The sequence below is a fragment of the Sparus aurata genome, chromosome 4 (genome assembly GCF_900880675.1).
Source record: "Sparus aurata chromosome 4, fSpaAur1.1, whole genome shotgun sequence".
NCBI classification, from domain to species: Eukaryota; Metazoa; Chordata; class Actinopteri; order Spariformes; family Sparidae; genus Sparus; species Sparus aurata.
Window position 1 is genome coordinate 10,782,517 of NC_044190.1, and position 16,199 is coordinate 10,798,715.

At 41.2% G+C, this 16,199-nt stretch overlaps 1 protein-coding gene across 2 annotated transcripts in view; it reads right to left on the reverse strand.

Moving 5' to 3' along the window:
- Window positions 1-8,734: 8,734 nt before the first annotated feature.
- cep89 (centrosomal protein 89) overlaps window positions 8,735-16,199 on the reverse strand; it is a 65,475-nt gene continuing 58,010 nt past the window's right edge. For both annotated transcript variants that reach the window (XM_030414230.1, XM_030414231.1), the window contains exon 18: window positions 8,735-9,771. In XM_030414230.1, the coding sequence (XP_030270090.1) occupies window positions 9,594-9,771 (178 nt within the window). In that variant the 3' untranslated portion in view covers window positions 8,735-9,593. The remainder of the gene's footprint in view (window positions 9,772-16,199) is intronic.

Below are 16,199 nucleotides of genomic sequence, written 5' to 3' on the forward strand. Positions count from 1 at the left end.
CAGCCGTCCTGTTTACTGATGCCAATTATGTAATTATGTAATTTAGAGCGATGGTGGGTCAAAATCTCAATTGCAACACATATTAACAGCATCATATGATTTTAAACAGTCAGTGGGTACATTTTAAGTTTAGCAGGTAGACCCCGGGAGAAACACACAGACATCATCATCATCATGACGTGTACCTTCATGCCACATTTGGATCCGCAGCGCTGGCTTTCTGTATGAATTTACACACTGGTGCAGCTTTACGCCAGAGCTGCTTGGTTCTGTGTCAACAAACAAAGGCGGAGAATTGGCGAACCTCTGCTGCACAGATAATGCGGCGTCTCTGCGTGAAAAAGGCCAGTCAGGCAGCGAGACGGAGATGACTGTATGTTGACAAGCCTCTATTCATAAACCATGTTGCTGTTCAGTAGATTGTTTGTCTGGTGAATAAATACACAACAGTAACATTTTCCCAAAAAGAAAAGAGGGGAGAGAGATGGACATGTCGACGAGTGAGGATTAGCTAAGTTAACTAAGCTAACAAAGACAAATGGCATGGCAGAAAATGCTGCTGCTCTCCGACCTCTCAACACTGAAACTCACCCTGCCTCTGTTGGACCTACTACTGTTGCATGTAGCTGGAGAACTAGTGTATGATAATTATGACACATTAGCAGCAAAAGATGCCGAATATGCAGATACAATGCAGAAGTTATCTATATACTTTTCCCCAATGAAGTATGTCCAGTTTCAAATGTTTATCTTCAGAAAAACCATGCAGGAACAAGGAGAAAACCTGGACAGTTTTCACACAGACTAGGCTAAGGATGTTAGCTAAGAACTGTGAGTTTTCAAGTGTTGAGGCAGAGATTAAACACAGATCATACAAAACTGTGCATCATCCAGGCTGCACAGGAAAGCACTAAGGGGAGCCCGAACTAAGCCTGGATGAGCTTCTGGACTATGGAATTATCTGTCTATTATCTTTATACATTTAGCTGTTGTCCAAAGCGTCAAACAGTAATTCATACAATTCAATACAATTCATATTCTGGTGGCAGTGGCTGCCATGCAAGGTGCCGACAAGCACATCAGGAGCAGTTGGGGTTCAGTATCTTGCCCAAGGACACTTCGACATGCAGACTGGGGGAATCTAACCAACTAAAATCTGATAAAAGATACTGGCTCTACACCTGAGCCACAACCAAACGCTTGAACCGTCTGAAATGCAAGCGTCTGGCATAGAATGAGTTGCCACAGCTATAGTCAAGATGTTGGATCAGACTGTGGAGAAGCGTCCAAACAACAGCAGATGGTCAGAAAAGAGACGTTCAGACAACCACTGCAGGTACTGTGGAGGTAAATATCATTATGATGAAAATAGGTTTTGAGAAACTGATGCCAACTCAGTAGATCTACATCTTCTGCTCCAATGTCCCATTGCCTTTCAGGGGTACTTTCAAGTGTAATGTGGAAAAAAGGACATAAAAAAATTTGCACCTTCTTGGTGAATTGTCATGGCAATTTCTTGAGAACAGGGGACTGAACATAAGAGAGACTAGTCGTTTCTTATTCAAACACTTGAAAGTGGATGCATCAACCATCAACATGCAATGTGTTTGGCTGAAGGCGCAAAATATCCTCTTGTGGGTTTTTTTAGATGCCCAAACAACATTCCATGCCTGACAGGTGATGTTAGCACATCATTCACTTAAAGAACACCAGATGTGTGTTATTTCCCCACTACATGATTAAAGGTGACAGATTCAACGTTCTCAGCTACAAAACATCCATTTAAGTTCCCACAGCAGTATCAGCCACACCGCAGTGTTGTACAGACTTCAAACCTACATGCCTACATCCACCAGAAGGATGAGCTTCAGAGACCAGAGGCAGATGACATCAGTGAGGTCATCACAGGTCCAACACCATGGGTCTCACCTATTGTGGCACCTCACAAGCATGACTTAAATGGTTGATTTCAACTGTGTTTGCCAAACACCAGCTGGGGACTCGTCCAGACAATAGATACATCACTACATTCACCACTCACCTTGGATTGAGGCAGTATAAAAGACTGAGTTTTAGCATGTCTTCCGCTGCTTAGGTTTTTCAAAAAGCATCCTCCGAGCACTTTTCCAGAGACTCAGAGAAAGGTTACTACCAAGCACAACACAGCTTAACAGTATCATCTGGCCAACTAATGTACCAAGCCCATACGGAATGAGTCCAACAGGTGCTAAATGCCCATGGGATCCTTGTCGGAAGATATGACCAAATGCTCTGGAAGGTAATGGACTCACTCCAGGCTATTAGCTCTACTGTCTCCCAGCTCAACCCCCAGATCAGTCTGCTTACATCCCAGCCACCTGCACCCCCCTCAGCTACACCCTCCACTGTGAGTAATCCTACTGCTACAAACTCTGCCCAACCTCATTCCCCCCAGCCAGGAGAACTTTTGTTCCACCCCCAGAACATTATTCAGGTGACCTAGGTTCTTGTGGTAGTTTTTTGTTTTATTTTTTGACTCTCATACAACTTTTGTTAATGAGATGAGGAAGGTTTTCAATCACCCTGTACAGGGATCGGAGGCAGCGAGTAGGCTAATTTCCTTACACCAGGAATCTACTACTAATCTACTATCTACTAAATTAGCTTCTCCCTTGAACAACTCATCTCCCTAGTTATTCATCTGGACAAAGAGAGGGCTTCTACCAGCTGTAGATCAGCTAGCTCCACCCCCAGCCAGATACCCCACTCTCTCTGGAACAATGGTGCTAATGATAACTTTATTGACTGAGCCTTTGTAGAACAGACACACATTCCCATTGAAACCCTTAACACCCCCAAGATGGTAAACGCTCTCGCTGGAAGACGTTTGGCTACCATAACCCACCGCATCACACCCATCACGTTAACAATACCTGGTAATCATTGAGAGTGTCTACAGCTGTTCATTATACCTTCACCCTCTTTCGGGGTCGTCCTGGGCCTGCCCTGGCTCAGGCTTCACAACCCCCATATGGGCTGGTCTGCGGCCTCCATTTCCAACTGGATAATTTTTTGCCACATCCATTGTCTTCACTCTGCCACTACAGCTATGAAGGTATCTTTCCCCATTTCTCCTAGAGCTCCAGACTTATCTCAAGTGCTGCCAGCATACCATGACCTGGCTCAGGTTCAGCAAAGAGCTAGCCCCCTCTCTGCCACCTCAGCACCTGTATGACTGTGCCGTCAACCTGCTACCTGGGGCGCCACTCCCCTCCAGCTGCCTGTATAAACTGTCGTGCCCTGAGAGAGAGTCTATGCAGAATTATATCATCAACTCCCTGGCTGCTTCGCAGGGCTTACAATCTTGTTCGTATTTTGGAGAGCGACCAGTGGAAGACAGTGTTACCCCCCTTGAACATTTCGAGTATCTGGTGATGCCCTTCGGCCTTACTAATGCCCCAGCTTTTTTTCAAGCCATGATTAATGACATTTTTTGCAACATGCTTAACCACTTTGTTTTCGTCTACTCGGACGACATACTGATCCTCTCCCGAACTCTTGACGAACACACTGAACAGGTGAGGTTGGTGCTCCAGGGACTTCTGGAGAATAAACTGTTTGTGAAACATGAAAAATGTGAATTTCACTCTGCTGAGGTCAGCTTCCTGGGTTTCGTGACAGCCCAGGGAAGACTTCAACTGGACCCACCAAGATCCAGGCAGTGGAAGACTGGTCCACAATGTCCTCCCGTAAGAAGTTGTAGCGTTTCCTGGGTTGTAGCACCCCTCACTCACTAACATCTACTGCCTCACTGCTCACATGGTCTCCCAGAGCCGACACTGCCTTCAAGAGGCTGAAGGGATTATTCCCAATGCCCCTGTCCTTCAGTATACCGACCTGGCTCGTCAGGTTATGGTGGAAATGGACGTTTCAAACTCTGGCGTGGGGGCAATCCTCTCTCAGTGTAACTCAACCACACACAAGCTGCATCCTTGTGCCTTTTTTACTGACACCTCTCTCCTGTTGAGAGGAATTACGATGTAGGTAACTGACATCTTGGTTTTGGCTCCGCGGGAGTGGCGACACGGGTTCTAGGGTACCCTGGAGCCCTTTCTCATTTGGACCGATCACAATAACCTTTTATACCGTCGTTCTGCCAGAAGGCTCATTTCCCACCAAGCTTGCTGGTCCCTATTCCTCAGCCCTTTTAACTACACCCTTTCTTACCGACCCAGCTCTTGGAATGGGAAACCAGATGCTCTCTCTCGCCTCTTCACCTCAGACACACTCCCAGCTGATCCCGAGCCCATTGCGCCCTCTCCCTGGATCTCTGGAGTTGCTACCTGGGAGATAGAGACCGTATTGTCGGAGGCTCCACGCAGTCACCCTGACCCTGGCACAGGTCCACCTGTTTGGCCGGAGGAGGTCTGGTCCCAGGTATTGCAGTGGGGGCACTTATCTAGGTTCACCTATCATCCTGGAGCTCAGCGGACTCTTCAGTTCCTTCACCAGCAATTCTGGTGAACCAGCCAGTCGAGGGACGTGAATGAGTTCTTGGCAGCCTGTCTTGTGTGTGCCTGGAGCAAAGCTTCTCATCGTCCTGCCTCTGGTCTTCTCAGACCTCTGCCCTTCCCCAGATGCCTGGTCTCACATTGCAGGTACCTCCAGTCTCACTTCGGGCTATCACCAACAATGTTATGGACAGATTTAAAGAGCCAGTCAGGACCGGGAAACTGCCCTTCGCTGCGTCACAGCCCTTCATCCCACTTCCTGGTCATCTTCAGTTTTTTTTCAGATCATATGTCATGAAGACCTTTGAATGGCTGCTGCTTCATCTCCTCATACCTCTAGTTCACCACGCGCAGGATCTACTGCCGTTTGCATCCCATGTGAAGGTGGGGTTGGAGGACACCCTCGTCTATCTGCTACACCGGGCTCACTCTCACCTGGACAAAGGTAGAGTCCTAGTCCTGCTCCACTGGCAGACTAAGAAACATTTTAGTTCCCCTGGCCATTAGATTGTACAACAACTACTAGTTATGGCAGGAGGAAATAAAGAACTAACTATCTAACTAACAACAAACAGACTTAGACGTGGTTACTCTTTTTAACACCTGACTTTGAGCAATTATCACGTTCAACCGCATATCTCTTTTTCGCAGGGACAGTTTTTCCACTTACTGAATTTTACATATACTACTATCTTAATCTGTTCATCTGTTTTTACTTGGATAAGTTTTGTACAGACTCATTTCTCATATGTTCTAACCTATTTTATTTTGTACAACCTGCTGTTTTGTTGGTACTTACAGTACTTTATTTGCAAAGGATTAATCTAATTTAATATTTTCTAGCAGGTCTATTTTTCAGTTTCTCTGGGGTTTTGCGGTTTTAACTTAATGGGGGTTGGAGGTGGGGGGTTGTCACATATTATAGATGACAAATAAAGCATCTATCTATCTATCTATCTATCTATCTATCTATCTATCTATCAGCGATCTTTCAGCGATCTTTCGAGGTAAGAAAATAAAAATAAACGAACAGAAAAAGCTGGAATGCAATGGCAGCTAGATAATAGATAACCTGGGAATCTGTGCTCTGCCCTCTATAACGAGGAAGTCAAATCCAGCTGTGCAGACAGGTGGCTGAAGTCAGGTAAATGACCTGTCAATAAATGACTGTCAAGTATTTCCTCAACTGACTAAACCCTTCTGCGGCCACTTCACTTGTTTTCAGCAGTCATGACTGAGTGGGTACTGTGGTGTATTTAAAGAGGCACTTCACTAATAATACATGTCAGAGTCAATTTACTAGTCTGGAAGAAGCCTGCTACACTGCCTGCCTGTAAATATCTGTAGCCCTGAAGCAGCTTTATCAAGTCGCAAAATATTACTCATGCAACACATTTTTTATAAAAAGTCTGAGTTACAAACATGGAGTTTGTCGATGTGGATGTTTACTATTAACAAACAATGCTTTCTGAATGCATTATGGAAAGTGTTTTATATCTTGATCCTTGTCAGGGACTAAAAGTCAGGATATCTTCATCCCTCCTGCATCAACTTTTAAGAAATCTGTAACTAACATATGTCCTGGAAGTACCAAATTGCTGGCATTCCCTTCAAGGGCGAGTCACTAAGAGGTGTAAAGCTTATAGAGTTTTAAGAGTAAATTGAATATTGATTTAGCTCAGTTAGCTGTGAAGCTAGTGGCTTTTAAGCTGACTTGAGTCCCCTGCATCCAAAAAACATCTAGAGGAATAAATTAAGGATTTGTTTTGACCAGACCAAAGTTGATGATTGTTAGAAGAGTGGAAAGACCAACCAAAATGGTTTTGGTTAGTTTTGATTTGTTGTTGCATTTAAAATAATTGAGCAACAAGGCAAAGGTGTCTTAGGTCAGTAAGGGAAATGTACAGTTGTAGTTTTCTATTAGATAAGGAAAAACAGTGTAAGAGTATTTATTTTCTTGATAATTTACAAGTTTGTTTTGTCTTTATTTGACTAAAAAAAAGCTAAGAAAGCTTACAGGAAACCAGCCACTCTCGAACAATTCTCTGTTGTAGCTTTTGAGGTACAAATCTTTAATAGGACACAGGACAGAGCTAGCTGGTCAGAGTGCTAACTTCTCTAGACAGCTCTGTCACATTAGTACACAGTTTCACGTAATGTCAAAACTGACAATTCTTTACACTCTGTTGATTATATATTTTAGTACATTTTTGAAAGTTTTAAGATAAAGCCCCTACACAGATATATGCTATTGCACCATAAACAGGCAAATGTACAGACTGTTTTCAAGTTATAGGAGGCAGAAACTGAGCACGCAGCCACGAACTCCTTGACATCTCTGAATAGGCCACCTGAAGTGCTCAAGAAGGAGCTGGCATGTCCACTGGAACCTGGGGCGAAAGGTCAGTTTCAAGATGTGACCACACATCAGAACCCCTGGATCGGGCAACCTCGGTCTCAAGGAGGCGGTTTGCTGAGGCTTCTTCAGAAGAATCTTCACTACTTGTTGTTGAGCTGCATTTTGAAAAGAAAACCTTGGCACTGAGCAGATGGTTCTTAGGCGGTGGTACTGGCCTGCTGTTATCATCTACTGTCCACCAGATACACTTGTCCTGTTCCTTCAAAAGTTGGACAAGCTCCTCTCAAACTTCGCTGAAAATGTGTCTGCAGTCAATCTTCTGAGAGACTATAACATCGAGAGAAGTTTGTAATCTACCACCTCTCCCTTCTACTTTCATGTCTCTGATCACTTCTTGTCCCCTGGCTGGTCACGACCTAACCCAACAATCCTGACCTCGGCTCTCTTCTCCCCGCTGTCCTCTCCTCCTCTGTCCTCTCATCTCTCCACTGAGCAGCTCTCTCTCATCCCCAGTGAAGCTGTCACACTGATCTTCTTTCTACCGGGTCCTCCTGTCTGCCCCCTCACCTCCAGTCCAAGCTCCTGTTCCTTTTTGAATTTGAATGGACTTATTGTAAGCTGCTTTGGATAAAAGTGTGAATGTAATGTAATGTTGAGTTTAGCACAGCTGGCTGCCTGCTCACAAGAATGGTACACACATGCTATATTCTTACAGCCCCTGGTGACATACATTTAGATTGGACCTAATGGTTAAAAATGCAGGTTACAATTTGCATTTATAACTGGCAGAAAAAGTCTTTTAGGGAGAGAGCGCGTCACATGAGCTGCAGTTCCGACTGTAGCCACTATGCCCCATTCATAGCCCTGTGTTATTTTAAGGGCTAACAGGAAAGAGACCAGCAGAGCTTTTCAGGCTGCAGCAGGCCGACATTATGACAACAAAACTGGGTATTTGCTGTACTTGAAATACAATTACAGTGATTCAAAGTCTACCCTGCACAAACAAAAACCCTCAGTCCACTTCTCCCTGTAACAGGCCTTTCAATAGATGAAATAAGACGGCCTTAACATGAATGGTCTACCAACAAGTTGTGTTTTTGTGATGCTGTTGGCTTCACAGACCAATGTTGTGTGTGTGCTATCCAGCTTGGTCAATCCACCATTGATGATTAATGCAAAACCCTCTAAACTGTGTTAATTTCAAAGATCTGTAACCATCTCATTTATTGGATGTTTTGCTGCAATGGATCCAGAATGTTACATAAAGTCCGTTCAAAGAGCTTATTTTTACATTCATAAAAACTGGCTATGTATGACGGACAGAAACATTCAGTATCACGTTTCTTTCGTCACTGTTTTTTAAAGTGTATGTGTTGCTTGCTGACGACACCGTGGCTGACCGTCTTAACAGCCTAATTTGCTGTTCAATTGTTATCTAGTTGCACATTCCACCGTGACACCAGGTATTAAGAGTATCCCTCATCCCTTAACAGCTATTTTACCTGTCTGAGCCACATTACAACTGTCATGCTGGTCTGTGTTCGTCAGCAGGTATTTGTGGTATCTCTCTAATACAAGACAGCACTTTGCCTCGTGTTTTCAGTCTAATTCAGCAGAGCAGCGGTTGGATCAAACAGGTGACGATTCAGTGTCTCACTAACAGAAAAACCTGGTAGATGTCACTACCCGTTGGTGGATGGTTAGTGTCTGTATTTGACAGGGTGTGCTGCAAGTAATAAAATCCCAGTGGTGGAAAAACATCTATTGTTACAGACTTTCCCAGTTTAGAAGACTTTCTGAGTCAGAGAAAAAGAAAACAAATGAGTCTCATGACGATGAAAATCTGCTTAATCATTTACATGGAAGCCCGACAGTCAGGACTGCACTGTGTCTAAAGAAGATTTAATTATGTGTCAAAACCAATTTATACATTCAGCTGAAACAGCCAAGATCAAAGATGTAATCTGAAATAATCTGATAATAACATGGAAACAGTCAGGCATCTATAAATATATGTGCATATCTTTTTTACCTTTACACTTGTTTTACTCCTCTGGTCAACATTTATTATTTTCAAAACAAGAAATGCATCATGAAAATCATCATTTGTATCTCTTGAACATACAGTCAGTCACCTACAGGCTTTATACAGTGAAGTATGTGACTGACATATCTGAAGTAATACTTGACTCCAGGATACAAAGACACAAACAAACAGGTTTGCACAGCTATCCTTATAAGAACCTCACACTGACGTTCATTCATCTTCTCATCTGCCTGCTGATATGACAACACAATTACTATATATGTCCAGCAGATGGCGACACTGGCCACCTTCTTTAAGCAACTACAGCTTCAATCCAGCAAAACTATGCAACTCTTTCCACTTTTTGGTATTCATGTTATCTGTTAAACTTGGCATGATCAATAAAAACAAAAAATGACAAAAATCTATATTCATTAAATGGACTGATGCAGGTTTATTTGGCCACAGTGAGCTGTAATATAAGTTTCCCTACAGTAATGAAAACTGTAAATTCAATGTGCCCAGAATACTATTGCATCCCTTTCACTGTAGATGCTTACCCAGCAGGAAGACATTTTAACAATTTGGATAGATAAAGTTGTGAGTTTATTATCTGAGGTCTGGCAGATGCCTGTGACTTGGCATGTTCAGAACTGTAACTAATGTACAATTATGTAACATGTCTCTCTTGCTATTATCAGTGACCACTCATACAGTTTTAACAATAGAAATCCAGCCCATGTTTATGTTTCTCATCCAAGGAGTTGTATTGGTGAGCTGAGTCAGGCAAACCATGGAGGTCTGTACTGAGCTTTGAGTCCAAGAGAGTCTCCTTCAGTTGCTGGTTCTCCCTGGTTGCTGCCTGCCACACCACCTCCAACTCTTCCTCTATTTCCCTAAAGGAGCAAAGAGAGGCAGGAGCACAAGGAAGAAAGTCTGTAAAGTGTGGAAATTAAAATCTACAACATGGTTCAGAAAATCTGACAAACAATATCAGAGTGAAAATGATGATAATGTGTAGACTGATGAACTGCAGAATTAAAGTGATTAGTAAAGACGTGACTTGCAGAAGAATATAATAATAAAGAAAGTGAGCAGACTGAGGCAGTGCTCATACATTGGAGGTAAGTGTGTGTAGTGGTGAGAGAAGGTGATTTGAGGTTCAACAACAGGTGACGGGCAGCATCGCTATGGTAATGAAGCTCATGCAAACGTCACTGTGGCTACAGTAAGTGACCAGGCCGACCGCAGCAAGGTTTATCTCTGTAATATAATGCTTTTCCTGAGACATATTCAGCGCTAACTAATGGCTGATTCATTGTCAGAGTGCCACGTCTTTACACCAGTGTCACATCGTCTGCTGATGCATACGGTGCAGCTGCCAACACCATCATGACTGCAGCAGCCAGCGGTGACATTCTGAGGACACACAGCTCCATTTCACATTTCAATCTACACTGTGCAGAATGAGAGTAGCTCAGGAATGGTTCTTCCTCCTCCTCCTTAACAGAAAACACTGTGCTGCTAGGAAATACAACTGCATGGATCACCTCCTTTCCTAATTATTCCTCAAGTGTCTGAAGCATTGTATTTTGTAATTGAAATAGAGAAAAGCAGCAATGTGACAGAGCAGAATTATTACTGTTGTTGGTTTGGTTGAATTTTATAGTGGTGGGACTTAAAATGGAGGCAATAAAATGGAAGAAATGGGAGTATGAGAGAGATTGGAAGATTGGAAGAGTGTTTTAAAAATGCATCACTTTCTTAAAATACCTCCAGAAAGATCAGCCCAAACATACACCATCATTGTTAAATGAATGTCAGAGGATCTAAATATAAGAAATACCTGAGTAAAACTCCATAACAACCAGCATTCACAAATGGTTAATTTAAAGTTAATTAAACGTTGGTTTATCAATGTTTATAAACAATTAAATTCTTTATAAAGAGATGAATAAAGCAGTATTTTTTAACCAATTAAAGCAACATTTTGTAGACCTTTTTGTGGGATTTGGTGCCTCAAAGCTTCTGGGTGCGTTACCATTGTGGTAAACACAAATCTCAGGTCTGTAACAATGTGTCAGATGTAATGTAGGTGTGAACTACAAACAAAACTCACTACGTCACAACCATGTTATGTTCTGAAAACTTGGAGCTTGAAGTAAACATGTATGTAACACTTTGACAAGGTTCAAGGTAAATATACTGTCATCTTTTTAAATCATAAAGAGTCCTGCTACATCTATTTCAGAAAAAGGAGCGCTGATGATGATTTGAGGAGTTTCACAGCTTGGGGAATGAAGCTGCTCTGTAGTCTGGTACTATGGCAGCAGACACTTCTGTATCTTTTGTCAGATGGCAGCAGGGTTAACAAACTGGCTGGGGTGGGTGTTGTATTTTTGTATTTTGTGATTTACCCAGTTACCTGACACTGTATCATTAGAATGTTTTGATGCTGTTATTTTAAGGTAAAGAAGTTATACAATGTTGCTTTAACAGTGGCTAAATAAATGGCTTATAAAGCACTCCATTGTTGTTAAACAGTAAAACAACTATTAACTACAATTTAATTAACAACAGATTTACCATTAGTTAATGATGGTTATTATAGAGTATGAAGGGACGACTGTTGTCTTGGAGAACGTTTTAGCCAGATGTACCTAATAAACTGGTAACTTGGTGCAGTTTCATTGTTGTTAATGCAAATAGATCCTTTAAAGTAACAACTCTGTGATGCTGTAACCCACTTATGTTTTGTACATTTATTCTCTGATGTAGGTTACCATGTAAGTAAAAAGTTTGAACCACACTGAATACTATGGACTCTTTATATTCATTGCAGGAAATAATGTTAGTGAGTGACCCTAACCCTTAGTAAGAGTAAATTTCAATCTGATTTATTGTTAAAAATGGGCAAGTGCATTCCAGTTTATAAAATGCACTTGGTAATTACATGTAAAGCCTTTGCATGGTCAATAACATTCAACCCGAAATTCTTAAATAGTGGCCATAAGCATTAAAATCTTAGATGTATCAAGTATGTACGTGTGTGTGTGTGTGTGTGTGTGTGTGTGTGTGTGTGTGTGTACATATGCAAACTAATTAGCTGTAGTCACATCAGCAAGTTTTTTGCATTTTGCTCCTCACATCATTAAGTATAGATCAGCTCAGCTACATTAACCAGTAACTGGCTGAACAGATAAATACAGATTTGTTAAGCATGATTAATCTTCTGATACGTCGCTGTGCAACGTGTTATTTATCAGTTTATCCATCTGTGAACAGTTGTCATGTGAGGTGCACTCTTCATGTCAGCAGTGACGCGTCAGTCAACCAGGGGATGACTACACAAATAATAGGAGAAGATAATAGGTGTGATGAAATTCAAAATTAAAAGTAAAATATGTATATCAGAAGACTGTGATCCGAAAGCCCTGAAGGATGCTTCACTATATTCTTGAGGCCGTCGACAGTGCAACACAGTGACAAACGCAGACAATCTACACACAAGCTACGTCCAGAAGATGGAGGAAGGTAGTGTTTTCATATCCACCTGTTTATTTGTTTGTGGTCGTCAAGATATCATTATCAACCTTTTGCAACCAGATTTGGCTTTTATAAGATGCACTGTGTTCAAACTTGGTAAGACAAAACATTAAACTGTGGCCAGAATGCCACCTTCTCCATTTAAAGTGTATAAATAAAACACTAGGCTTTTGAAAATAAAAGTGCTGGACGGTTTTAAATCCAATTGGCCACAACACTTGCCATCATGTCAGTAATGACCTAGCAAAAGCACAACAACACTTTTTCATCAAATTAACTCAGCAGGAACAATGCAGGTGCAAGTGGAGTGTTTCTAAATAAAGCAGCAATCATCGGACTCTGCCACAGTGTTATACTGCATTCAGATCATATGGGAATAACTGTCAGACAGGCATCATTACTAAAGGCTCAGACTTGGAAGTGCTCACACATTCAAACTCAACAGATGCCATTAAAATGCTGGCTTCCTGGCTTTTCCTTCCAGATGAGCTTTTTACCTGTCAGAGGGAAGACATGATTTCAGCCTAATTATCTGTCACTGAGCAGCTCAATTCTCTCTACTACCAGTTTGTTGTATTGTTGCTCAGATTAGAAACACTTTGTAGTTATGCAGCTATCAATCTTTTGTGCAAAGAACCCTCACTGAACAATCTTAATCTGAATTTTAAAGATATAATATGAGGGAATTCCACATTAAAATGTCTAAAAACAACTAGGCCTTTGTTATACTGTATATCTTGTTGAGGTGTGTACTTAAGTTATCCCAAATGTTTCCAGCATCATTCAAACCCAGAGAAATCCACACACTGAAGTAACAGCGAGTTTCATGTGGCTGGTGAACAAGACTAAACTCAATGGGAGGAAAACTTTACCTCACCTGTGAACATTTGTGCCTGAGTCACATCAGATTTTCATCAGCAGTGGTGGTTGTTTAATGGGGTACACATCGAAAGTGAAATGAGTTTGATGGCATGAGCATTTGTCTTTATTTGTGTAACTCAGGCAGTGTTTATCTGCCCCAAGCAGCTAGTTTACTTTAATGTACACTTGCCGTAAGCTAACATTAGCGAGAACACCAAGGGTGTGTGTCCCTGTAGCTAAATGCAGCACTCAAGAGAGACTCTGGTTCGCTCTCTTCTTTTCCCCTCTCTTCTCCGTCATATTATATTCATTAAGTAAAGGACGTTGCCGTCCAGCAATAAACAGAGGTCAGGTCTGTAGATCGCTGCTTTTTTTGTCTTAGCTTGCTAACAAGTGAGTAAATATGAGGTTTAAATGTGCATTTCTCATCCAACCAGATACCCGAATATTTGTATTAAGAAACCCTTTCAATACTGTTTACTGTTAGAATGGCAACATGCAAACCAATGTCTGCGATATCTCTGGCTCTTGAGAATATCATACATTTGGTTTTGTTTGCATTGAGGACTAATTTCAGGGTAAAAAGAGAATCTTGCAATTTGTCAATAGCTTGCTGGAGAATTGTAATGGCTTTCTGTGCAGTTTTAGCACATCAATATACCAGAATATATTCAGAGTTTTATACATTTGACCCCAGGTCTTTATTCTCCAGAGGGTCTGGCTTTAATCCAGAGTATCTAGCCAGCTCTGAGCGGCTGAGAAGCAGCCCTCCACACAGCACTCAAACATCTTTTGTCTTGTCTTGTTTTGACAGAATGTACATTTAATCTGTCCATATCTAACCACAATTTAACCCCCCAAACTCTATGCCTAACCATAATATAAGCCACACCATCATTAACCATAATCGCCCAAATCTAACCAAGAGTAAGATCTTTTTGAACTCTTGGTTAAACCCCTCAAAAAAGGCAACTTAGTCATAACAGAAATAAATGCTTGTTTGTGAGATTAAAAACTATTTGGTATCATTGAGACCCTGTAAGACAGCTATGCACTTATTTTCTGCAAAATGTTTAAATACAATAGGATTCATATTTTGTCTTCACTTTCAGATCATCTATTTGTCAGAGTTTGAGCTTTTGCCACCAGTTTGGATAAGACTGTGTTGATGCATTCAGACTGACCAAAGCAACAGCAACAAAAATGCATCACGTACGGTACCATGTGTGTTGGATGAATCGACTAGCAGCCTCTCACACACAGAGGGAAGGAGGCATAATGATAATAGAAAAATAATAACAGCTCCAAGGAGACAGCACACAATTACCTGTGTGTGCTGTAATCGTTATAATGGCTGACGGATTGAAGCGCTTCTGTCATGTTCACACGTCACCATCTGAAGCAATCAGCAGCTCTGTCTGGGCACAGTTAGCCGCTTATTATAGCAGAGGGAACATCAACATCACTGTATCACCAAAATGTTATGTGTCTTAACCGAATATGATAGGAAAAAGCTACAGACTAAGAGGATTAGGAAGAGGATGAACACACTGTAGCTCTACCTTCTGGCAAAAAGCTTGAAAGTGAGAAAGTTGGGAGTGAGGTTCACTTTGGCACAGTGGGTTAAGGTTACAAGTGCAATATATGATTAATACTGTATTCATCTTAATTCAGCTATGGATGTTGGAGGAGACATTCGTGGTTAGTGAGCAATATATCTTAATGTCTCTGATGATCCACTGATTTTTTTTTTCTACCGCCACAATGAGGTCAAGGATTTGTGGCTTGGAGTGAAACGTCTGAACAATTATTAGATGGTTTGCAACACAATTTGGTGATGACATTCATGTCCCCATCAGGAGGAATTATAATAATAATTTCAGTGATCCTTGAACGTATTTCTAAGCAATCACTTGGTCAAAATTGTAATTTATCCAATACTTTGGTTTCTCACCAAATAGCTGCAAAACTAATGACATTCCAGTCTGCCTCAGTTGCATTTTGTGAAACCAAAGTGCTAAACTAAAATCGTGAACATGGCTAATTCCATGGTAGTGTCACATTAATAGTATATAATATACACCTGGAGATGTATCATGTTATTGCTAGTGTCTGCTGCCAGGATACTTCAGTGCAATGATTCTGGGCAATATATCGATATGTAATCTTTATTGCGGTATGAGACTGTGATGTGTCGGATGAGATTTTGGATATTGTGATGTGGTATCTTATGGCGTTTTTTCTTCATTATAATGGCTGCCGAACAGTAGGTAAAAAATATTGTGATATTAGATTTTGATGTCCACTCTTACCATTTATGAAGGGCTTTTGTGGAGATTTCAAAATATTAAGATGTATGTTGTTTATTGCAATATAACCCAAAAGTAATATTTTGTTTTAATTTGAGGCCATTTTGCTGAGTTCCGCCTCGACATAATACCTACTGCATCACTAGTTAACCACACGGTGAAAAAAAACATTGTTCAAGCAGTTTTCCTAAATTCAACAAAACCTCAGAGCTGGCAGTAAAGGAAAGGTTTGTATGAATAGTTTTTAATTGTCAAAGGGAAATCACCCATTTTGTTGTTTAGGTATGTAGAATTTTTCCATTAAACCCCTTTAGTTTCGTCCAATTAAATTTCAGTTCATTAAACCTATTGAGACCAAGTTTATCTTGAAAACACTGAATAATATGTAGAAAAATATGAAAAAAATGCTCTACATCTTATTAAAGATTAATTAATTGCTACCTTAAGCAATAAACTAAAAAAACAACAACTTTGTCCCCTGTCGTCCTTGAGTTAATACCCTCACAAACTCCACTGTCTGCTAATTACCTCCATCCCAAACGGCATGCACACATGCGTTACCCATGGCAACCACACTCATCAGTGTCTCCAGTCTGTAGCTACTCAGC